The sequence below is a fragment of the Lissotriton helveticus genome, chromosome 10, assembly GCF_964261635.1.
Source record: "Lissotriton helveticus chromosome 10, aLisHel1.1, whole genome shotgun sequence".
NCBI lineage: Eukaryota > Metazoa > Chordata > Amphibia > Caudata > Salamandridae > Lissotriton > Lissotriton helveticus.
This window is the reverse complement of record NC_136071.1, coordinates 667,068,651-667,094,327: the sequence shown is the minus strand read 5'-3', so window position 1 is coordinate 667,094,327 and position 25,677 is coordinate 667,068,651. Positions and strand designations below refer to the sequence as shown.

The following is a 25,677-nucleotide window of genomic DNA, read 5'->3' as shown; positions in this document are numbered from 1 at the left end:
ATTCTATATGGAATCTCAGAAAAAGAGGTACCAATACCACAATGCACTTTAAGTTTAATTGGGCATATGGCCCTTTTTAAGTAATTTTAAGAGTCTTTTATGCTTTTGTATATGAACAGCTATTAAAAAACAAGGTTTTGTCGGAAGGCCCTAACAAGCTTTTTGTTAGTTGGAAATGCTGCTTGTTGATTTGAAATGTTTTTATTTTGTCATTCTTTTAAACTTATGCTATTATGTGTACTTTTATGGTTCAATAACCAAAATAAAGTTAAATGATGATGATGACTACTGTACTAATTTGTGATATTGATCATTGTGTCTTTGGAACTAATGATGATATTATGGGAGGACTGTCTTGGAAGCTTTGTAATCATCTCTGTAACAAATGTTTTGTTTTCTGTTACCAAATCCAATAAAATGTTTTCATAGAAAAAGATGTTGACAAATTGTTAGACCTGGCATCATTGGCATGAGTCTCTCCTCCATTTTTTCTGTTTGCCTCCTCTGTTTACGATGTTTTTGCTGGTATATGCTTTGGGCACTGTGCCACTGCTGATCAGTGCCACAGTGCAAGTGCTCCCTATGTGAAATTGCTGTATTGATTGACTTCCATGTTTGGCTTATTTGGTTTACTATTAGTCCCTAGTAGAGTGCACCAAGGGTGCCAGGGCTTGTAAATACAAATGCTGCTCGTGGGCTTGCAGCACGTGTTGTGCCACCCACAAGAGCGGCCTAGTAAAAGTATGTCTGAAGGTCTACCATTGCTAGACCACGTGCAGTCTGACTGTCACGAGGACTGCGCAAGTACACCTACTTGCCAGTCCCTAAACCTTCCCTTAACTTCATGTTAGTCACCCCTATGGTAGGCCCAAGGGCAGGGTGCATTGTAAGCATAAGGTAGGACAAGCCTGACAAGGTTGGCATGTCCTAATAGTATATTACAGCCATGTTCGTTTTTCACTATTGTAAGGTAACCTGCTCTCCATCAGTTAGGATGGGCTGCCAGGATTATTAATGCTATAATCCTAGCGGGCTCGGGGAGCATGGTGCAATGTCGAGTTTGGTATCCCTGAACTCAGGGTTTAATAACGCATCCGTTTGTGTGGATGGTTTTTGGACTCTGTGTTTGAAAATAGCACTTTTAGAAAGTAGCTATTTTCTTGTCTAACTGTCTACCGGTCTCTGCTGGTTCTGGTGTGCGTGTGACAGGAGCTGGGTGGCTCCAGAGAGTCTGAATGAGTCAGTGTGGGATGAGTGGGGCATTTGCATTGAGAGTAGGGGAAGAGTAGCTCCTGATAGCCTGCCCTGCCTGATACAATGTTGGCTCCGCCCCCCTGCCAGGCGACTGATGACTCTGTGCTTGCCTGGGACTTTCCTGGCCCACCTCCTGCCGGGCAGCTGATGGCCCTGCCCCTGCCAGTGACAATGCTGGCTCCGCTCCTGCTGGGCGGCTGAGGACTCTGCCCTGCCCAGTGAATAGGCCAGGTGCTTCGGCCTGGCAACACCCACAACAAACCCAAGATGGGGGGAAATTCCCCTGCATGGACAAAGGGATCAAAGCCAAAAAGGGGTATAAGAGAAGGACCCCTGAACCAAGAATTTAGATCACTTCTGACAAGGAAACCTGAACCAAGGACAAGAAGCCTGCTGATCCAAGGACTGCCTACCCCTTCTGCCAGAGTGCTGTTTGTTGGGGGAATCCTGCATTGCTTCTTTATTTTTGCCAAGGAACCAGGAGAGAGGAACTGTGTGTGTACTCTCAAGCTTTGCTCAAGAAAATCTCCAAGGGCTGAAAGAGTGCCAGTCTCCTGTTGAAGTCACAGGGCTAAAGGACTTCATCTGCTTAAAGTGCTATTTGCTGGAATTTGTGAATCCAGCACCTCTGAAAGAATCCAGCAATCTCGACGCCGACGGACGCCGCCGAATCCAGCTCGACATCGTGAGTAACGGCTCCAGTGTCCCGCTTCCTCGACGCCGGCCGCCGGGCCCGATCGACGCCAGCAGCAACGCCAGTGAGTAGTGAGTTCGGCTCCAGCTCCAAGTGACCTCGTGTCTGCACCGCCGCTGATCGCATCGACTTCGAGCCCTCTCGACGCCGTGAGCGCTGCTCACTCTTGCAACATCGACGACGTCGTATCCTGCTTCATCCCGTGAGCGCTGCTCCCGCCTGACTTCGGTCGACGCCGCTGCAGATCGCCCCGACTCCGAGGCCCGATCGACGCCGAAGACGCGACGCCGGACATCTCGACGCCGCTGATCATCGAGTGCTTCACTTTTCCAAGGTACTGTGTTGTGGGGGTCTGTGCGACTCCGGGCTCGACGTAGCGCTCCTCGCGGTCGACGCCGAACCTTTGGACTAACTTTGCCTCGACGTCGTGTGACTCCCGTGTGGGTTACATTGTTGCCAAGAACTGTGTTTTAGAGAAGAAGAGTTGCTTTTGATACTAAAGACTTTGTGCTAAGAAGAAACCGTGCTTGAACTATTATTTTTCCTTCCAAGAGTATTTATGAAGATTGTGGTATATTTTTGTCGTTATTTGGTCTTGTGCTAAGCCTTATATAATAATCCTTATTTTTATAATACTACTGTGTCGTGTCCATTTGTAGTGTATTCACCTTATTACTGTATGTGGTCATAAATGCTTAACGCACTGCCTCTGAGATAAGCCTGTCTGCTTTGCCAAGCTACCAAGGGGGTGAGCAGGGGTTATCTAAGTGTGTGATCCCCTTGCCCTGACTAGAAAAGGTGTGTCCCTATTTGTCAGAAGTGTATACCTCTGCCAACTAGAGACAGCCGCTTCTAACATTGGTGGGTCAGCGGTGGGATTTGAACTTTGCATTTATGACCCATGTGCAGTGATTAGTGTGCACTACATAGTGAAAGCAGACCATAGCGCAGCCACAATCTGTTTTGGTTGGATATTCTATTTTTGTTCTCCGCTTTCCTGGAACTTGATTTTTGAAACTGCCAGTTTTGACCATGAGTGATGCCGGAGTCACTGCCCCTGTTGCTGTTGTGGAGGAGTTTGATAGGAGCAAGATAAAGGATTACAAGTTAAAGGATCTGAAATCCTTTTGTAAGAAATTTAAAGTCCCTACCAAAGGCATCTCAGCGAAGGAGGAATATCTCAAAGCTTTGGAGGCCTGGTTGGAATCCAGAGATCCCTCTGATGCGGTGGTGGTACCGCCAGGGGAAGGGGAAGAGGAAGTACCAGTGAATGGTCATGTGTCCTCTCCTGGCAGCAGTGTTTCCTCCAAAGGTCTTTCTCCTGAAGAAAGAGAAGAAAGGGCGAAGGAGCGAGCATACAACATGGAGATGGCCAAACTTAAGATAAATGGGCAGTTGGAGTTAGAGAATGCAAGAGGCAGGAGAGAAGCTGATTTGGAGATCAAAAGGTTAGAGTTTGAAAGAGAGAAGTTAGCTGTTGAGCGTGATACCAAGTTGAGGGAGTTGGAGCTCCAAGCTAAAAAGTTAGAATTGAATCCCTCTGGTGGCAGCATCCCATCTGTGCCTGCAGAAAGTAGGTTTTATTTTCCCAAAGATGTGATCAAAGATTTTCAGAAGAATGAGGATATTGGTCAATGGTTTAAAGCATATGAGTTAGCATTGTTGGCCCACCGGGTCCCTGAGAAGGATTGGGGAGCGGGGTTGTGGGGTCGCTTTGTGAATGAGGGAAGAGATACCCTGTTAGACATGCCTGTTGAGGATAGGATGTCTTATGCTCATATGAAAGATGCTTTAATGTTAAGGTATGGCCTCACCCCAGAAAAGTACAGACAGGCCTTTAGAGAATGTAAGAAGTTGCCTGGTACCACGTGGGTGGAGTATGTGTCATATTTTTGCAGAGCCATGGATGGTTGGGTAAAGGGCAGCAAAGTGGAAAGTTATGATGCTCTTTATGATTTGTTTGCTTGGGAGCACTTGTCTAATAACTGTTTTCCAGAGCTGCGCCAGCACCTTATTGATAGCAAGATATCTAACCCTAGAAAACTTGCTGAAGAGGCGGACCGCTGGGTCAGTACCAGGGTCCACAAGGGTCCAGTGGGAGACTCAGCCAAAGGTGGGCAGGGTCCCCAGCAGAAGAGCGGGGGGGGACAAGGGTAAACAGAAGGAGTTCCAGAAAGGGCCCCAAAGTAATCCCCAAGGGAACCAAGGGAAGGGTTCCCAGCCTCCCCCAGATAAGAAATCAGAGGCCCCGACAGGTAAACCTGTTCGTAGGGGCCCCATGACTTGCTTCGCTTGTAAGCAGGTGGGACACCGTTTTTATGATCCTCAGTGTCCCTTGAAGAACTCTAGTGCACCACCCAGTGCACCACCACGTGCCGCCCCCCGTCAGTTGGCGAGTGTAGCTCTGGGAGGGGAGGAGATGGTTGCCCATGGTGGGGAGGGTCCCGCAGAGATGTCCCTGGTCTCTCTAGGAGACATGGAATTGGTCCCTCCACCCCCTCTGCCTAGTAACACTAAGAAATATAGGCAGTGGGTGACCATTAATGGCCATAGAGTGGAAGCTCTCAGAGACACCGGAGCGAGTGTGACAGCTGTCAAGTGTCACTTGGTGTCCAGAGAGCAGGTTGTTCCCCACGCATTCTACCCTGTAATAGCTGCTGACAACTCCCAGAGAGAGTGTGAGGTAGCTCAAGTTTCCTTTGAATGGGGGGGAGTTTCAGGTACTCTTCAGGTTGCTGTAAGGCCCGCCATGCCTGTTGATTGTCTCCTGGGCAATGATTTAGAAGACTCCCCTTGGGCTAAGGTGGAGAGGGAGACACATTTGAAAATGTTGGGTGTGCCAGAGTGGGTGTGTGCAACCACTCGATCCATGACAGCAAGTAAGGGTGTTGATGGGGTTCTGGAGCCTGAAAGTATGGCCCAGGACCCAGCTGTGAAGAGAAGAGGCAGGGGGAGCGGGAAACCGTCCCCCGTAGTTCCCGTGGTCCAGGAGGAGGCAGGCCTTGAGGGGCATGCCCTGGAACCCACAGGTGAACAAGTTGCTGAACTGGGAGACCTGCCCGAGCTGACCCATTGGCAGCAGGATGGGAGTCCCTCCAGGGAGGAATTCTGTGCAGAACAGAAAGTGTGCCCTTCTCTTGTGGGTATGAGGCAACAGGCCTCAGCCCAAACCTCAGGTGATCAGTCAGGGTCACATTTTGTTTACTGGGAGAACGACCTCCTGTATAGCGAGCCTAAGGCTGCTGAGCCTGGGTCAGCCCGTGTGCTGGTGGTACCCCAGCGCTTCAGAGCCTTCCTACTGGGTTTGGCTCATGACGTTCCTTTAGCTGGACATCTGAGGCAGGACAAGACCTATGACAGGCTTGTCACCCATTTTTATTGGCCTCAGATGAGAAGGGATGTAGACATCCAGTGCAAGACCTGTCAGACTTGCCAGGCAAGTGGGAAAAGCGGGCGGAAGCAGAAGGCTCCCCTCCAACCTTTTCCCGTGGTCAGTACCCCCTTTGACCGGGTGGGGATTGACATTGTTGGGCCACTGGACCCCAAGACAGCCCTGGGCAACAGGTTCATCCTGGTCTTGGTGGACCATGCCACACGGTACCCGGAAGCCATCCCTCTCAGAACAGTGACTGCCCCCGTGGTGGGACGGGCACTGATGGGTGTTTTCTCCCGAATGGGGTTCCCCAGAGAGGTGGTGTCAGACCGGGGCACCAACTTCATTTCCAACTATATGAAGTCTCTGTGGAAGGAGTGTGGGGTAACTTATAAGTTCACCACTCCTTACCACCCTCAAGGTAATGGGTTGGTTGAAAGATTCAACTGTACCCTTAAAGGCATGATTATGGGTCTTGAAGAACCAATGAGGCGTAAATGGGACGTCCTCTTGCCATGCCTGTTGTTTGCTTACCGTGAGGTGCCACAGAAGTCTCTAGGGTTCAGTCCCTTTGAGCTTTTGTATGGTCACCCGGTAAGAGGACCTTTGAGTCTGGTCAAAGAAGGCTGGGAGCAATCTCCCAGGAAACCTCCCCAGGATGTATACAGTTACATGCTGGCCTTTAGGAACCAGACTAGGCGCTTCAGAGATCTTGCTCAGGCAAATCTGGAGGCCAGCCAGGAGGAGATGAAGCGGTGGTACGACCAGAAGGCCACTCTGGTAGAGCTTCAGCCTGGACAGAAAGTTTGGGTCATGTCCCCTGTGGAACCTTGTGCGCTCAAGGACAGGTGGACTGGACCATTTAAGGTTGTGGAGAAAAAGAGCGATGTCACCTACATGGTGGACTTGGAGTCTCCCAGGAACCCCTTGCGGGTCCTGCATGTCAACCGTTTAAAGCCCCACTTAGAAAGGTCCGAAGTGGACATGCTCCTAGCTACAGATGCTGGAATGGAGGAGGAGAGTGAGCCTCTTCCTGACCTCCTGTATGCAAAAGAGCAAGATGGGTCAGTGGATGGTGTTGTCCTCTCTGACACACTGACCCCTGAACAGCAGCAGGATTGTCGCCAACTATTGGGACAATTCCCTGATCTGTTTTCCTTGATTCCTGGTGTCACTCAGTGGTGTGTCCATGATGTGGACACCGGGGACAGCACTCCTGTCAAGCACAAGGCTTACAGAGTGACTGACAAGGTCAGAGCATACATCAAGGAGGAGGTCTCCAAAATGTTTGCCTTAGGGGTGGTTGAGTCCTCTAGCAGTCCTTGGGCCAGCCCAGTGGTCTTGGTCCCAAAGGCTGCAGCGCCTGGTGCTTCACCGGAACTTCGGTTCTGTGTGGATTACCGAGGACTCAATTCAGTCACCAAGACTGACGCGCACCCCATCCCCAGAGCTGATGAGCTCATAGATCGGTTAGGGGCTGCCCGGTACCTTAGTACGTTTGATCTAACGTCTGGGTACTGGCAGATCGCCTTGACTGATGGGGCAAAAGAGAGGTCAGCATTCTCCACACCAGATGGGCACTACCAGTTCCGGGTTATGCCCTTTGGGATGAAGAATGCCCCTGCCACCTTCCAGAGGTTGGTCAACCAGGTCTTGGCTGGACTGGAGGATTTCAGTGCCGCCTACCTGGACGACATCGCAGTGTTCAGCGCCAGCTGGGAGGAACACTTGCGCCACCTCCAGGAAGTGTTGTTGGCCCTGCGCAGAGCAGGCCTCACAATCAAAGCCAGTAAGTGCCAGATTGGGCAGGGTTCAGTGGTGTACTTGGGGCACCAAGTAGGGAGTGGCAAGGTGGCCCCCCTGCAACCCAAGATTGATACCATCCTGGCATGGGCACCGCCCAAAACCCAGACTCAGGTGAGAGCCTTCTTGGGTCTCACGGGTTACTACAGGAGGTTCGTCAAGGATTATGGTAACATTGTGCACCCCTTGACTTCGCTGACTTCCAGGAAGCAGCCAAGACTTGTGATCTGGACTGACGCCTGTCAGACGGCCTTTGACACCCTGAAAACTGCAATGTGCACAGCACCCATACTCCAGGCACCCGACTTTTCTAAAGAATTTGTTGTCCAGACGGACGCTTCAGAGCATGGCGTGAGGGCTGTTCTAGCTCAGGTGAATGAAGAGGGCCGAGACTTACCTGTAGCCTTCATCAGCAGGAGGTTACTTCCCAGGGAACAGAGGTGGAGTGCGATAGAAAGAGAAGCATTTGCTGTGGTCTGGGCGCTGAAGAAGCTAAGACCTTACCTGTTTGGGACTCACTTCCGGGTTCAGACAGACCACAGGCCCCTCAGATGGTTGATGCAGATGAGGGGTGAGAATCCAAAGCTGTTGAGGTGGTCCATTTCCCTACAGGGGATGGACTTCACGGTGGAACACCGCCCTGGCACAGATCACGCCAATGCTGATGGTCTGTCCAGATTTTTCCGCCTTAGTGATGAGGACTCCCTAGGGTAAGGGTAGTTCTCCCCACATTTCAGCTGGAGGGGACACGTGTTAGACCTGGCATCATTGGCATGAGTCTCTCCTCCATTTTTTCTGTTTGCCTCCTCTGTTTACGATGTTTTTGCTGGTATATGCTTTGGGCACTGTGCCACTGCTGATCAGTGCCACAGTGCAAGTGCTCCCTATGTGAAATTGCTGTATTGATTGACTTCCATGTTTGGCTTATTTGGTTTACTATTAGTCCCTAGTAGAGTGCACCAAGGGTGCCAGGGCTTGTAAATACAAATGCTGCTCGTGGGCTTGCAGCACGTGTTGTGCCACCCACAAGAGCGGCCTAGTAAAAGTACGTCTGAAGGTCTACCATTGCTAGACCACGTGCAGTCTGACTGTCACGAGGACTGCGCAAGTACACCTACTTGCCAGTCCCTAAACCTTCCCTTAACTTCATGTTAGTCACCCCTATGGTAGGCCCAAGGGCAGGGTGCATTGTAAGCATAAGGTAGGACAAGCCTGACAAGGTTGGCATGTCCTAATAGTGAATTACAGCCATGTTCGTTTTTCACTATTGTAAGGTAACCTGCTCTCCATCAGTTAGGATGGGCTGCCAGGATTATTAATGCTATAATCCTAGCGGGCTCGGGGAGCATGGTGCAATGTCGAGTTTGGTATCCCTGAACTCAGGGTTTAATAACGCATCCGTTTGTGTGGATGGTTTTTGGACTCTGTGTTTGAAAATAGCACTTTTAGAAAGTAGCTATTTTCTTGTCTAACTGTCTACCGGTCTCTGCTGGTTCTGGTGTGCGTGTGACAGGAGCTGGGTGGCTCCAGAGAGTCTGAATGAGTCAGTGTGGGATGAGTGGGGCATTTGCATTGAGAGTAGGGGAAGAGTAGCTCCTGATAGCCTGCCCTGCCTGATACAATGTTGGCTCCGCCCCCCTGCCAGGCGACTGATGACTCTGTGCTTGCCTGGGACTTTCCTGGCCCACCTCCTGCCGGGCAGCTGATGGCCCTGCCCCTGCCAGTGACAATGCTGGCTCCGCTCCTGCTGGGCGGCTGAGGACTCTGCCCTGCCCAGTGAATAGGCCAGGTGCTTCGGCCTGGCAACACCCACAACAAACCAAAGATGGGGGGAAATTCCCCTGCATGGACAAAGGGATCAAAGCCAAAAAGGGGTATAAGAGAAGGACCCCTGAACCAAGAATTTAGATCACTTCTGACAAGGAAACCTGAACCAAGGACAAGAAGCCTGCTGATCCAAGGACTGCCTACCCCTTCTGCCAGAGTGCTGTTTGTTGGGGGAATCCTGCATTGCTTCTTTATTTTTGCCAAGGAACCAGGAGAGAGGAACTGTGTGTGTACTCTCAAGCTTTGCTCAAGAAAATCTCCAAGGGCTGGAAGAGTGCCAGTCTCCTGTTGAAGTCACAGGGCTAAAGGACTTCATCTGCTTAAAGTGCTATTTGCTGGAATTTGTGAATCCAGCACCTCTGAAAGAATCCAGCAATCTCGACGCCGACGGACGCCGCCGAATCCAGCTCGACATCGTGAGTAACGGCTCCAGTGTCCCGCTTCCTCGACGCCGGCCGCCGGGCCCGATCGACGCCAGCAGCAACGCCAGTGAGTAGTGAGTTCGGCTCCAGCTCCAAGTGACCTCGTGTCTGCACCGCCGCTGATCGCATCGACTTCGAGCCCTCTCGACGCCGTGAGCGCTGCTCACTCTTGCAACATCGACATCGACGACGTCGTATCCTGCTTCATCCCGTGAGCGCTGCTCCCGCCTGACTTCGGTCGACGCCGCTGCAGATCGCCCCGACTCCGAGGCCCGATCGACGCCGAAGACGCGACGCCGGACATCTCGACGCCGCTGATCATCGAGTGCTTCACTTTTCCAAGGTACTGTGTTGTGGGGGTCTGTGCGACTCCGGGCTCGACGTAGCGCTCCTCGCGGTCGACGCCGAACCTTTGGACTAACTTTGCCTCGACGTCGTGTGACTCCCGTGTGGGTTACATTGTTGCCAAGAACTGTGTTTTAGAGAAGAAGAGTTGCTTTTGATACTAAAGACTTTGTGCTAAGAAGAAACCGTGCTTGAACTATTATTTTTCCTTCCAAGAGTATTTATTAAGATTGTGGTATATTTTTGTCGTTATTTGGTCTTGTGCTAAGCCTTATATAAAAATCCTTATTTTTATAATACTACTGTGTCGTGTCCATTTGTAGTGTATTCACCTTATTACTGTATGTGGTCATAAATGCTTAACGCACTGCCTCTGAGATAAGCCTGTCTGCTTTGCCAAGCTACCAAGGGGGTGAGCAGGGGTTATCTAAGTGTGTGATCCCCTTGCCCTGACTAGAAAAGGTGTGTCCCTATTTGTCAGAAGTGTATACCTCTGCCAACTAGAGACAGCCGCTTCTAACACAAATGATGACCACTATCTCTGTGTGGTGTGTCTTCCCAACTCTCGCTCCATCAAGGATCGAGGGATTTGTAAGAAAATATCAGATAGGAGACTTACGGACAGGGTAGGGGTTTGCCCCCGGGCAAAGAAAGGGGGAATACAGTGTTCACTTTTGCCTCCTAGGAGAGAGGCGACCATTTCACCATCTTTTCCTCCAAAGTCATCCATGTCATTTCTGGAGGTGGGCAGCAACTAGCCATCACCAGGACGTCCGATCCTGGTGGACTTTGAGGTGATCCATTTCGAGGTGCTCTAAGTAGACAGGCATAAGTTCGGCATGTGCTCAGAAACCGTCAACCTTCAAGGCTCCTGTCAATGTTGAAGTAATGTCATTGTTCATAGCGCTATACAAACCAGCAAATAAATAAATTGTTGGCAGTCCTCATCACCCCGAGTGTTTTCTATTTGTCGAACACTGGATCCCCTTCAAGTCATTAGACCTGGAAGGGAATCATCCATCTTCTCCATCTCATCGGTATTTTGAAGATGTAGCAGTCTCTTCTCTTTAGATAATACTCAGACTCATCCTCTTGAACCAAGGTATCCCAAGTGGATTCTTCTCATTCATTTTTGGAAGTCCTATTTCATCTGTGGGCAGAAGAATTCATTCTCCAGTTTTGTCAGGAAAACATGAGTTCTCTGAGTAAAAAGCACCATGAGTCTAGAGCTGTGTTCGCATCTAGGTGTTCCTGCAAGAGGTGTATAGAAGTGAATAATTCTGGCACACGCTGATATTATACTTGCCCCATCTGAATCTCCCACTCCAACAAAAGGAAGATGACACATGTCATCGCCTGAGGATGTAGACTTGGATCGATCATCTTCTGATTGGTGACATCTCATACTTGTATCTGTGGAGTCTGTGCCATCTAGGATCTCTCCTTTTCATGATCTTGTATAGGAACAATTGGAACTATAGAACAAGCTTGTGGTTTTGTTTAGATTGTTTAAAAGATTATTGAAGTACTTTGATCCACAGATGAAATCTTCTCAAAGCTCTATTTGAGAACTCATGGACTTTCCTTGAACTCTCAGAGAGAGCTGCAAGAATGTTTAATCTGCAGACTACAGCTACTTTGGAGGTGTACACCTCATCTAGAAATGGACCTGTTTGCAATCGTAGATCACCCTTCAATTTCCTACTTATGCTCCCAGGTTTCTTGGGCCTTGATCCCTGAGGAATGCACTTTTGAAGTGCTGGTCGCAAGTATTCTGTACGCTTTCCCACCAATCTCAGTTCTTTTCAAGGTCATCACCTAGTTAAGACTTAGCAATGTATCTGATACCTGCATGAGCATTCTGAGAGGGCAAAGCATCCTTAATATGCATTTAAATGGAACATATTCTACTTATAGTGCATCAGCAAGCAGGCAGACCTAAGAACATGCCAGGAGGAGAGAGTACCACCGTATCAACTTTATTTGGCAAAATCTGGTTTGTAGAACATTTCAATTAGAGTGCATTTGGCTGCTGTTGTTGCTTACCATTAGTCTTCTTCTCAGGCTTTTTTCATTATTCCACGGATGAAGGATTTCATGTAGGGTCTTAGGACAGTGTTTCCTCCTGTTAATAGACCTTCTCCTCCCTGGCCATTGAATGTGTGTACTCTAAAGGGATCGAAACTCCGTGTGAGCCATGCACAAGACTGATTTGCCGCACCTTTCATGGCAGGTTGCTTTTTTAGTGGCTATTATATTATCCAGGTGGATGAGTGAGCATTAAGCTCCCTGCACCGGATGTCTGATAGAATATGGATGGCAAAAATATTGTGTGGACATAATAATGTGTCAAAAATATCGAGGACTAAAATATCGAGATGGAAAGTGCAAATAGGGAAGAATAGATTTACTATTCCTAACTCCACATCTACATACCTTGAAGAGATATCATCAAGGTACTTTAATGTTGAGTTAAGTGGAAAACTTTGCTTTCCCGTAGAAACTTACCATCACAATAATTTTGCCCTTCAGTTTCTTGACACAATATTGTGTGCACACAATTTTTATTTCTCTATCTTTTGCCCAAACACTTTGTGCACCAAGGAACCATACACTGTTATCTTAACAAAGTATCCTTACAAACCCACCATTGTTTTCTCCGAAAGGAGATTTATGATTTTCACCTTAGTCTGACCATCACTGGCAGAGAGTTCTTTACATAGCCTCAACGTCAAGTGGGCTATACGTTAATATTTGGGAGAGCCTAAAGATATACGTATGGTCAAACAGCTCTTTGCCACTTGTAATTCAGGGTAGAACAGGTCCTGCCTCATCTAAACAGATTATAGCTAGGCGGATATTTTCTTGCATTCTTACCTGTAATTCACAAGCTAAAAAGCCTTTGTGTGTTAAGTCTAGGGCTCATTTCACAAAGGGAAAGGCTGCTACTGTGTCTCTTATAATAAATGTTCTATTCCTAACATTTGTAAGACTATCAATTATTGTCAAACTCTGACTCCTAGACGGATACTTTAGTGGGCCAGACTTCTCTTCTTACCTTATTTACATAATCGTCTAGTTCTGTGGCCCTGGTTGCAAATTCTAGGTTGGGTCTTTTTACCATTCTGTTTTTATCTTTATGAAGACCTGAAAAAATGTGATGGTGAAGAAAGAAATGTTATATACTCATAATCCCAGTTCATTGCCCCAGGTATTCTCTCTAAACTCATAAAAACCCAACGCACCTTACCGCTTTTAGGGCCACAGATTTTTAACTGGTTTCTGTAAATGCATATCTTTTTTTTTAATGCAAAAGCGAACAACCCAACTGTCACCATGCTGGACATATGAGATAGTGCCGCCACCAAGATTCTTAAATGACCAGGGTGTAACTACTAATGTGAAATACACTGTTTTGTAGACTAGAGCTAAGCCATATGTACACTGTGTCTTTTATTTTGGATAAATAGTTAAAAAGAGAAACCACGTTGATATCAATATTGGTATTAAAAATATCTCGAATAGAGTCACCCACCTCTTTACAAATAATTGCTAATTCTGGACACTCTAAAAAAACATGTATGTCATTAGCTAGGGGTAGCAGACATCTTTGACATTGAGGAGGTGCCACTGGGGCAAACTTGGCAATCTTGGCGGAAGTATAATAAAGTCTATTGATGACAAAAAAATGGTTCTTTTTCAAACAGGCAGGTTTGACATATTTATACAAAACATTTAATGAGAGCTCGTATAGGGACTCTATTGAGGGCCCAAGGGGGGTTTGAGTCCACACCGCCACTAAGGGAGGGACCTCAAGATGTCACTGGTCTTTTTTGGGGATGACGGCCGACTCTGTCAGACGATTTCCCAGATAAACAGAGGTTTATTAATTTACTTGGCATTGTTAGCCCGGAGAGAAATCTGCAAGAAGTGGAAAGATCCCCTGCCACTAAAAAGGGAGGACTGGCTCAAGGCCTCACTTGCCATGGCTCGTCTGGAATATGAGGGCGCGGAAGATAAACTATTAAACATCTGGCATCCTTTTGTGAGTTGGGGCCATAATTTAAGATTAATATAATTGGTCTAATGATTACACCAAGTTCCCTCACAAAAGGGATCGGTCGGGTGACCCAAGCGAGTGCGGTAAGCCGGAAGGACCACAGATAGGCTTGAAAGGTGAGATGAATGAAAACAAAAAAAAGAGAAACCACTAGATGATGCATTTTTTGCATATTTTCTTGCTATATGTTTTAATTGAAAAACATAAAAAGCAAAATAGACTTGGGCTCTGGGATCTTGCAGAAGTGTGAAAGATATTCTACGTTTTAAGAAATCACAGCGAATACTAATGCTGAAGAACAAGGATTACAAGTACTTACCTTTTCCATCACACTGGGCAGAGATAGAAGAATAAATGGAGGGAAAAGCACTGTTTTCATTATGTTTTGATGCCTGCAGTGAAATGATGGGTCCAGTATACGGGTGTTTGCTCCTACCTGCTACTTTCTGGAATATACTCATCATTGATGCATAAGATTGGACTCTCCCCGTGACCTGTAGGAGATTCCAATTCAGAGAATCTTCATGCATAACTGATTTGTGATTCCTTAAAGACCAGAATGCATAATGCAGAAAGCTATGCAAGCTGTATGTTCATGTTCACCAAGAATATCCGTGCAATGTTCACCCTTTCCATGTTGAGAAATGAACGCCTGCACATGACCTCTGTCTTTGGAGGCTCCATCTTCTGATTGTAAAGCCTGGAATGGGCACTATGAATTTACAGTCATGGCAACTCAACGCAAGATGATTTTACCAATGCCAATCATCCCACTGGTACATACTCATGTTTAGAAAAAGCCCTGAAAACCAGCTTTCTGAGCATCTACTTATATAATATACATTAATGCATTTCATTTTTCAGGTTCGAGACTATCCACTGTATCATCTCATCAAGGCTCAAGCACTGAAAATGACAGGAGATCTGCCAGAAGCTATTAAAACACTCAAAATTATCATGAATCTTCCTGAAATGAGAAAGGGAGAAAGTAAGAAGGGAAAAGGGAGCAGCATAAGCATCAGTGAACGTGTGTCCATACATCTGGAACTTGCAGAGGTTCTTCGCCTAAATGGGGAGCAGGTAAGGAACATTACGTGAACTAGATTTTAATTATGGAAAATGTGGATTCTCTGGTCATTATCTTCAGCGGCGGCTGGTTCAGGTAAGAGTGGTGGAGCGGGCGGGGAGAGGCAACAGACTACGGAATAGGACAAATTAAATAAATCCTATTCCGTTGTCTGTCGACTATACACCCCCCACCCCACCGAGTTTACCTGCACCAGCCGCAACTGATCATTTTACTCCTCAGGTTTAAAAGTTTTCATACGCATCTAACAACTTTCTAGGGTAAATGATAATTTACTCTGCAAATTGCACTTTTGAATGTAGAAAATTTGCTAGAAGATTTTACCCATATGTAAATAGTGTGAATAGTAGTTAATGTGGGATTGGTGTCCCTGGAGGTTGCAGTGAATACCCACCCATTTGTTAGCTTGTAGGTATCTACAAATTTCTTTCGCTTCCCATTCTCGATATGTAAGCAATAACTATGTAGGGTAAAATATTTGTCCTGCTTGAGAGGAAACGAAAGAAAAAATGCATGCATTTGTTAAAATTTCTGCAACATGTACTTTGCACCCTGCGTTAGAGCGTTTTGTACGTGATAATACTGTACATCTGTTGTAGTTTTGCAGGTGCACTCGTGCAATTCTTTGTCAATTACCATAAAACTCTGACCCCAGTTTAAAGTGCACAATTAACACTTAGAGAGTAGATTTCTGACTTTTGATGCATTTATATGTTTTGAACCCTTTGTGAGTCAATTAAAGAGTGAGTATACAAAACGCTTTCACTGCAGACTTAAACAGTTTCTAATTGCTAATTTTCTGCCAATGTAAGACCTCGGTTCAAAGTATGGTTTAAAAAGATCTCTGCTTTTAGACGATTTGCTCATTGTAAGGGATTCTGTTCTTTTTTTCTTTTTCATGGATATACCAGTGGATATGAATTTTTATGTTCCTTAAGTGCTTTATTTGGAGCATATTTTTTTCCCACAGAATCTTGATGTTCTTAGAGCGGATATTCAACTTCAAAAATATGTTCATATATATTGATTCTCTTCCCTCCACTACCTGAACATTTTTATAATGGTATGAGATATGGAGGAGGATGATCTAAGCTTTGCAGTTGCTGGCTAGGTGCACCTCTCAAGGGCTTATCCCACTGGACCGACTAGAGTGGGTGTGCTCCTTCTGTAGAAGGACATTGGTTAGATATGCAATTAGAATCCTCAAGATCATCTCAATTATTTGGCTTCTTAGACTTTGGGCCTACAATCAATCAGTGAGTACCATTTATGAGGGGTCTTTTATAATCACATTTAACCTTTGTAATAACATTTGTAATACTTTATAATATTTCAGCATGAAGCTACGAAGGTTATGCAAGATGCGATACATCAATTCCATGGAACACCAGAAGAAATCCGCATCACTATTGCAAACGCGGATTTGGCCCTAAGTAAAGGAGAAGTGGAGCCCGCCTTGGGAATGTTGAGAAATATCACTTCAAGCCAGCCATATTTCATTGATGTTAAAGAAAAAATGGCACAGATTTACCTTGGAACTCGAAAGGATAAGAAGCTCTACATTGCCTGCTACCGGTAACAAATCTATTTTATTTGCTTACTACAATGCCTCTTATTGTTGACCTCTTCCTCTTATGTTCATCTTTGTTTGCAGCAGCGAGAACACATACACCAGAATGCCATTTACACGTATTGCTTCTAAAGTGAAATTCTCTATCAATAGAAACCAGCTAGAAGCAAGCTGTAAACCAATCCTTTTCACTCATGTAGACCATCGGAAGTTTAAAGCAATACGTACTCCATGATACCTGGTGTAAGGAAATGCCTCTTTTTGTATGATAACCCCCACAATTTTGGACTGATGCTGCTGTTTTTTTCAACGCTGAGGTTGCACTGAGGTCTGCTAACCAGACCTCAATGCCAGTGTTCTAACCCCTTACAAAGTGTATATTGAATTGGTTACCCCCAATTGAGGTAGGCTGACTTACTTATAAGTCCCTAGTATATGGCACCGGGACATGTAATACAGAGTGCCAAACCCCCCAGGGGCTAGAGCACTGGTTGCGCTACCCTGTGTGTGCCCAAGTGCAAAAATGGCTCCCAGCCTGCCACTACAGCCTGGAAGAGCATTTTTAAACTGCCAGTGCAACCATATAAACCAATGTCCAAGCCCCCAAATGTAAATGTAAATGTAAATGTACAGGAATTTATATAGCGCAAATCACCGAGCGGTTTCTAAGCGCTTGCTTAGGGAACCCGTCCTGGTATTCCCCTGTGAGATAACCCCAGCAGGGAATCCGCAAGGTGAAAGCCAGGCATCCCACCGCGAGGGGCCGTTGTGGAGACTAAGCAAGCTATTGCCCAGAGTCGCAGAGTGTGAACCCGTGAAACGAGTAGGCACCGGAGCGAGAATTGTCAAGTCCATGGACATTTTAAGACTCAAGACGCCGCCGAGCCGGGAATTGAACCCTGGTCCCGGGCTGACCTCTGCTTCCAGGTCTGCCTCCTCTAACCAGTGAGCCACACTTCTCCACTTCCCATAACAATATATGTAAGTCTCCCCTAGGGAAAGCCTATGGAGCCCTACGTCAGGAAGCTATATATTATTAAGTAGGACATATGCTTTTAATCTGCCTTGACAGCAACACTTCCAAATTGTCATTTTGCTGTAGAAAGGTGACTAGCCGCATTGGCTAACTCAGAGTTACTGGAAGGCCCCCTCAGCCTGGCTATCTTCTGAACTTCAAGGTATCACATTAATCGTGGCATTGAGCCCAACTTTAATGTCACTTGTAAAGAAAAACAGTTTTTAGAAATGGTTGCTGGCCACCAGACAGCTTTCTTCCCTCCTGGGGAGTAGTGAGAACAAATTCCAGAGTTAGGAACAATGTAGCCTGCTACACTGGGAGGTGTTACCTCCACCTCACAAGGATCCACTCATGGTGTTGGCCCAAGAGGCGACCTTCAATAGTGAAGCCGCCTTTGATGGGCGAATGGCAATCACACTCCTGAGGGGTTTCCCCTTTGTTAAGGTAGAGAGATTGGCATTGGTAACTGAGAGGGGTGATTAGTGCCCAAACCATTTTCCATTAGGCGTGTAGCCCCCAGGTAACCACACCTCTAGGGTGGGCTACCAATCGCCTAACATCCAAGGAAGGGTTTAGACATCTTGGGAGTGGACAGAATAGCGCACCCTGGGATTGATACCTACCACACATAGCCAAAGTCATCTAAAGTGGAAGGGATCCTGGTAACATATTGACTGGTGACCGCCTCACCCCCCCAGGGCACTTTCGGGGCATAAATATGGCACCCCAGGCACCCTAAACCTCAGATCACTACGGAACTTTAGAAATGACTGAACAAAGACTTCCATGCTGACCCTGGGACCTGACGAAGAGAGGCTGCACCGTCTGCTGGACTGCACCTGCTACAGCTTGGGCTAGCAAAGAGAGGACTGTGCCTGTGGCTGCTGGCTTGTGGAAAAGTAGCTCACAAGCCCCATACCAAAAAAGTGACGTAGAGGGTCAGGCGGGCTGACACCCTGAAACCAGCACCAAGGCCATCAAAGCTAAAGTAGCCCAGCTCGGCAAGTATATATCTAATCTGAAGAATCATTGCTGATCCCCACTGGGCGCCCCAAGAGACTGATCCTCGATGGCAGAAGGTTGCACCCAAGTATGCCAGACCTAGGATTGTCGTATGAGTCCAGATTGGTCGTCCAAGAGGAACACTAGCCCCGCCAAAGTATACCGCTGGACCCTCTATGACCGGAGACCGGTAGCCCAGCAGCAGCTGGCCTTCTACTGGTTTAAAGAGGACTTGAAGGGCCCCCAACCTCTGTGACCAAAGTTGTCCCACCTGACCCGTGGACTGAGGAGTAACCGCAAGGACACCCTCGTCGACTTCACAGCACCCGGAGCATCCTTGAGCATCCTCTATCTCCTGTATCGCCAGCATCAGGACCACTCCATCACAGTCTATGGCGGTCATGGTGTAAAGTTCAGAACTGTACTGGAGAATGCTTTGGTGACCAGTTAAGTGTCCAAATGCTCCTTAGTGTTCCCCTGACCATCTCGCTGCTAGATTTGGTTGCCCTAGTGGTGCCGCAGTAGCTAAACACAACTCTTTCCAAACTTTACGGTTGCGTATGCTTGTTTGCTGTTGTGACTAAAGAACTGAGATTTATGTTTTCTTAAAAAATCTATATCTCCATGTTAGACCTGGCATCTTTGGCGTGGTTTCCACTGATGTTTTGCTATCTGACATCTTGTTTTGCTGACTTCATTTTTGCTGGCTTTAGCATTCTGGGCACTTTAACCCTTTTGCCAGGCCCAAATCTTCCATATCTGATAGAGACATCTAGCCGCAGATTCCTTAACTTAGAATATCCCCAGGCGTCAGATTGGATCCGGAAAACCTTCCGAAGCAGCACCTCTGTGCGCTGGGGGGGCGCTGCATGGCTCAGCCCTGACGTCGTCCACGGACGTGACGTCAGCGGAGCCATATATGACCCTCCCGGCGCGCTGACGTTAGTTTTCTTCTTTTCCGCATCCCAAAGCGGATCCTGAAAAACCAGCGGTTCCTTGGACTGTTTTTAATATTTTTGTGCCTTCTCGACGCCTTTGGCGTCACAGAACAGTGTGTGATGCCTTCGGGCTTTAAAGCGTGTGAGACCTGTGCGGGCCAGATGTCTGTCACGGTCTCGCACGTCATATGTATGTGGTGCCTGGGAGTGCACCATGACTCCAAAGAGTGTGACACCTGTCAACAAATGAAACCCAAGTCCTTGAGGGAGCGTCGTATGAAATTGCTGGCCGCACGGCTGTCCGGCGCTGCATCTTCGCGCCTCCGTTCTCCCTCTCTGGATCATGCCTGTTCCCGAGGTCGTTCCCGCAGATGTCGTTCAGAGGCGGGTAAGCACAAGCGTAAGTCTCGGAGGTCTTCCTCCCATACGCGTGACGCTGGGGCCCGTTCCTCTTGCTCCTTGCCAGTCACGGGCACCCAGCAGTCGTCTCCTTCATACCCTACCTTCCCGGGAGTTGGAGTGACACGGGTCCAAATGGAGGCTTATTCAAAGGCACTCCACTCTTTCTTTGGTTCACCCCCTCTCCCTGGTGCGCCTTCGGGTCCCACAGAGGTGGAAGGCACTCATGTTGGGTCCTCGCCGGTGGGTTCGTCCTCGGCACCGGCTGCGTGCATTGACTCCGGTTCCGGTGTTGATACGACACCGACGGGACACGGCCCAGAGGGCCATTCCAATCGCCCGTCCAGCCCACCCGTACAGTTACCGCATAGCCCTGCGCGGTTTCCTGTGCTGACGTCGGATGCGGCGCCGGGTTCGACGCCCTGTCGACATCCTTCCTACCCGCATATTGCAGTGGGATCGCGGTCGGATGGCGCCCAGGCCGAGTCCCCTCTGGAGGTCGTCGACGTTGATACGACTCCAACTCGGCATCGGTCGACACCGGTGCTGGTACCTACGCCTCCTCTTTTGCATGAGGTTGACATTCCTCTGGACTCCTCGGACGTCGATACGACTCCGACTCGGCGTCGGTCAACGCTGGTACCGGCGCACCAGCACCGGCGCCTCTGCCTGCTCTTTTGCAAGAGGTTGACGTTCCTCTGGACTCCCGGGTCCGAGGTCGTTTCGGTGCCCCTTGGTGCAGGTACCTAGTTTTGCGTGGCCTGCAGATCAGCCTTAGGCTCCTCCACTTTTACTGTCTAATGAACGAGTTGGTCTCCTACTGACGGTTTATTGTTGCCTCCCAGAATGGTGACTGAGGCTAGTGTTGCCTACACACGGGCTTTTCCCTGCATTCTGAACCTTTACTGGATCTTCCCCACGTGGAGCCTATTGAGATGGAACCTTTGCTGCCCCTTGGGGGATCCTTATTTGACATCCTGCTTGGCACATGGGCGAGGCCCTCCTCTGGTGACCTTGTTGATCGGGCTTTTGCTCGCTGACACCATCTGGCCCCAGATGATCCACTCTGCCTGTCCCTTTACCCTAGAGCTCAGGGTCTCGTTGTTCAGGTGGCATTTGACTTGCAGCATTCCTCCGCTTTGCCGTTGTTACCTCCTACCAGGGAGTCTAGGTGGTCGGACACATGTGGTCGCCAGCTTTTTGCCTCTGCCAGTGCGGGTATCCGTGCATTAAACACGTCTTGCATGTTCGCATGATCTTCCTTTGCCCTTTGGGACTTAGTTGAGATCCTTCTTCCTTCTCTTCCAGAAGGGCCACAGGCAGAATTGCATCGCCTTCTTCTTGATGGCAGGGGAATGGTGCAATTTCCCTTCAATGTTCCCTTGATGCAACTGACTCTGTGGGTAGGGCTCTTGCTTGGTCTGTGGCTTTGCGACGTCATGCATGGCTGCGCGAAGGTCGTTTCCCAGACAATGTTCGGGATGCTCTTAGAGATCTGCATTTCATTGTCATGGACCTTTTTGACAGTCATTTGCATAGACGATGTTGCCTTTTTGGTTTGATTTTCAAAAATGTCCTGGGTTCTTTTGCATAGTACCCAGATAGTGTAGGCGGTTGTTCTGCCATCTCAGTATTTGTTTCAGTACAGCCGGACGGCTGGTTCTGTCTTTCTTTCAGTCCTCTGAATGTGTGCTTTGCCCAAGAGGACTCCCCTCGCAGGGGTTGAGACTTACCCTATGGGGGGTATTTGCTGTCTATTAGGTAGCTGCCTTAGGCTTGGTACGCTCCTATGGAGTCTTCCTCACAGACATCCTTCTGTTGGTCAGGCTGTCCTCTTTTTCTGCTGTTCTGCGATCCTAACATTAGCATCGCTGTATTGCAGTTTCGGTTACAGTTGGCTCCAGTTGTCTGTAGTACTTCTAAGCCTCGGTATGGGTTCCTTACTGTGTGGCCTCTGCTTTGCCTTCCTTCACGGGGGTGTTTTTCCTTTTGCCCGCCGCTGTCCCTTGGGGCCCTTCTTCTGTTCAGTCAGGTGCAGTTCTTTCACAGCTGATGCCCTGTCATAATTTTACCCCATGGAAAAACCCCCGCCGTGCGGCACGCTTATTAGTGTTGGCGCAAACTGGGAGTGCACCCTGGTATGATTGCTATCATAGGGTGTTTGCATTGTTGCTTCTGTGGTCCTGGTTCTCCTCTCGCCTCTAAGGGTTGGGTAATAGTTTCTCGTACTTCAGCCCTTACTGGGCTTGTCTTTGAGGGTGGCGGCTTTGCCATGTACGCCTCTGCTGTACATTGCCTTGTGCCCTCGTTTTCTGGGCACTTTCCCAACAGGAGTTTTTCCACATTCCCTGCTGCTTCCGCACAGGTCTTTTCCACACTTTGCTTTGGGTTCACACTGCAGCACTCTCAAGGGGAGTGCTCTCTTTAGGATACTCGCTTCTTGGGTCCCTGGACCATTAGGTTGGTCCTGACTGTTTCCACTATTGTGTCTAGCTCCAGCTCCATCTCCTCATCTGTCTTGGGGGGACCATTGCTCCTCCCGGGCAAAGGGCTGATGTAGCATAAGGGCCTGGACATTGTCCTGTCCAGTTCTGCTTCCACATGACTGTTGGTACTTTTCGCATACCCTAGTCTTTTATTGTGTTACGCTTAATTTTTATGTGTATTTTGTCTTACTCTATATATGCTCTGTGTTCTTACACAGCAGAATTGTGCAGGCAACGTTCCTTCATGCGGTGTCCGTGGTTCTTGACCCGGTCTGCTCGTACTACGATCTCTTATGTGGGTGTCCAGATTTGCCTGGTGCCCCTTTTTGCCGGTTGCCTTCTTGCTATGGCGTCTCTTGCATCTGGGCTGCTCATGCTACCCTACAGGAGGGTCTTTGCTATACTTTGTGTCGTTTTATGGTCCACACGGTATGCTTATGTATCCTCCAATCTTCCACATGACTATCGTTCTTACTGTAGTCCTGTTTTGTGTGCTTCTACTGGTTGCCGTCAGCCCTTTCACATGTCTTGTGACAGACCAACTATGTACTGGCATGTCTTCTGTTTCTAGTACTACCGGCATTTTCTGACCATGGATTGCGTTCCTGCCAATGCTGTCCCATGTATTTTGGCTGGTGCAGGTTTCAACAGTGCTTTTTTCCACTGTTCTGCATACTGGACCGGTATGCGCTGACTCTGTCATACCAGTTGCCATCTCTCTGGGTTTTACTTATGGTCAGCACGCTGGATCTTCTGGATCCATCAGACCCTAGGTTCAGTTCCACATCTTTGCGAAGTCATGAACTTTCCTTTTCACACCGACCTATCTAGTATATGTTTTCTTTCTCTCACCTGGTATACATATAGGGGATTTCATTCTGTTCTTGGAGGGATTGTGGTGCCTTTGCCTCCCAATGTTTTCTGCTCTTTTCTGAGCTTCATGGTCTGGAGTGGCTGCGCCGGCTTACGGTCCCCATCGTGTTTTGTCACCTTGTTGACGGCTACGTTCCCTCGGGAACTTGATGGGGTTTAGTTGCAGACCCGCCTCCTCTATGGGTAAGGCTTTGGTATCTATTCTACATTAAGGAATCTGCGACTAGATGTCTCTATCAGATGAACGAGTTACTTACCTTCGATAACGATGTATCTGGTAGAGACACAGTCTAGCTGCAGATTCCTTAACGCCCCCATCCTCCCCGTTCTGCGAGGACCTTTTCAGGTTGGGCTTTGTACACTCACCACCCTCCAGGTGGCTTGACCCTTCTGCAGGGTGACATTTTCACTTCACTCCAACACTGAATGCTTCATTCTGTTGTCATTGCTCTACGCCGCCCATTCTCGTGATTGGGCGGTATGCTTATATGTCATGTGTCCTTTCCAACCCAATACCTGGATTGCACTGTGTGGGATCTATTCATGTTTTTCCCACCCCAGCTCTCCCCTTCTCCATCGCCTTGGCGTCTCTTACCAACCCTGCGACCCATTGGGTGAAGTCTATTGGCTCTGCCACATTCTATTGTTCTCTTATTGGGGTTATGGCGTCTCTCTCTGGTTACGTCTTGTGGTGAATTGTCCTTGCCCCTATGTTCCGGACTTGTTTTCCTTCACGGTTACACATTATGGTTGCGGACTATCTGTTGTCTGCCATGCTATTTTTTCACATCTTCATCTACCTACACAGGTGGTTTGGCCTTCACTTTTATAAGGTTGCTTCTGAGAGCTGTGCTCTGCTCTTTCCTTTTACTAGTTTTCAATATACAGTGCCTGGCATTGTCCTTTATGGCTCTATTTCTCACCATTCAATTTCTTTTCCTTTTTCATAATTTTCGCACACTGTTCCCATATTCTCACCGTTTTTGGTGGTGGCTTTGTGTTGTGGAAAAGTTTCTCCGACGAAAACTGACGTCAGCGTGCTGGGAGGGGCATATATAGCTCCGCTGACGTCACGTCCGTGGACGAGGTCAGGGCGGAGCCGTGCGGCGCCGCCCCCTACGCGCAGAGGTGCTGCTGCGTAAAGTTTGCCGGATCCAGTCTGACGCCTGGGTATATTCTAAGTTAAGGAATCTGCGGCTAGACTGTGTCTCTACCAGATACATCGTTACCGAAGGTAAGTAACTTGTTCTTTAATACATATAAGTTACCCCTAAGGTAGGCCCTGAACAGCCCCAAGGGCAGAGTGCAGTGTGTTTAAAAAGTTGGACACGTACTTTTAAGATTTACATGTCCTGCTAGTGAAGAAATATTACATTTGTTTTTCGCTCCTTTAAGGCCTATCTCTCCAATATGTTAATATTGGAATTACCTAATTACATCTTATAAGTGTAATTTCCATTTGGGACAAAATAGAAATGTGGGGTTTGGTGTCTCTGGACAAACAGCTTATGGTAAAGTTAGATTTTAAATTGTAAGTCTGAAAAAGGCACTTTTAGAAAGTTGGCATTTTCTTACTTTGACCATTCTGTGCCTATGCCTGTCTCTGAATACACATCTGGGGTGAGTGACAGCTTGGCTTTGTGCATTCCCTCTAGACAGTCACACACAAAGGAAGTTGAGGGGTGCATGATGTGCCATTCACATCCTGATGATCCATTCTGATTGGTCATTCTGGGCAGGATGATAGGGAGGAGCTGCCACCTTTACCTGAATAGGGCTGCGCCTGTCCCCACACAAAGAGCTGCATACCCCCCTGTAGTGAGTCTATAGCAAGCCTATAGCCAGGGCAGGTAGGGCATTGACCTAGTGCACTTCTAAGGCCTCTCTTTGAAGTCTCCCCCACTTCCAAGGCCCAACTGGTTAAAAGTACTGGAGCCCTGACACCACCACTCAGTACACTTCTGGACCTGAGGACACTCTGCCAAGAAGAAAGACTGCTGTGCTGCTGAAAGGACGGTCACTCTGCTGGATTCCTACCTTGCTGTGCTTGCCCTGCTGCCTGCTTCCCTCCTTGCTTGGTGGTTAGAAGGACTGGACATGAATCTCTACATCCCCAGAACCAAGTGACTTCAAGGGCTTGCTGGCTTACCTCCTGTTCTGAAGTTTCAGGGGCATCAAAGACTTCCCTCCACCCTGCTACAGCTTCTGAACTCTGGCAACTGTGAGTCCTGCCCTGCCAAGTGTTGCCAATTCACTACTGGACCCTCAGAGGTGGGCTTTCTGGCTGTTTTTGCAAGATCTTCACAGTGCTGACTTTGCGTCGGTCAGAACTGGCACATTCTCTTCGATGCCGAGGCATTGCCACTTCGAAAACACCACAGCACCGACAGTGTGGCTTGACGTTAATGCATTGCCTTCATCGTCAAGGGGTACAACGCATCCCGAAACTGCGTGGCTCGGAACCAACGCATCACCTACTATCCTTCGGATCGACATCGATGCATTTCCTCCGACCGACCTTGCAGC

General features: G+C 48.1%; 1 protein-coding gene across 1 annotated transcript in view; it reads left to right on the top strand.

Annotated features, from left to right (window-relative positions):
- Positions 1–25,677, top strand: part of TTC21A (tetratricopeptide repeat domain 21A) — a 465,179-nt gene that overhangs the window by 212,808 nt on the left and 226,694 nt on the right. The window contains exons 14-15 of the mRNA XM_078663200.1: positions 14,643–14,858; positions 16,202–16,440. Coding sequence (XP_078519326.1) covers positions 14,643–14,858; positions 16,202–16,440 — 455 coding nt within the window. The remainder of the gene's footprint in view (positions 1–14,642; positions 14,859–16,201; positions 16,441–25,677) is intronic.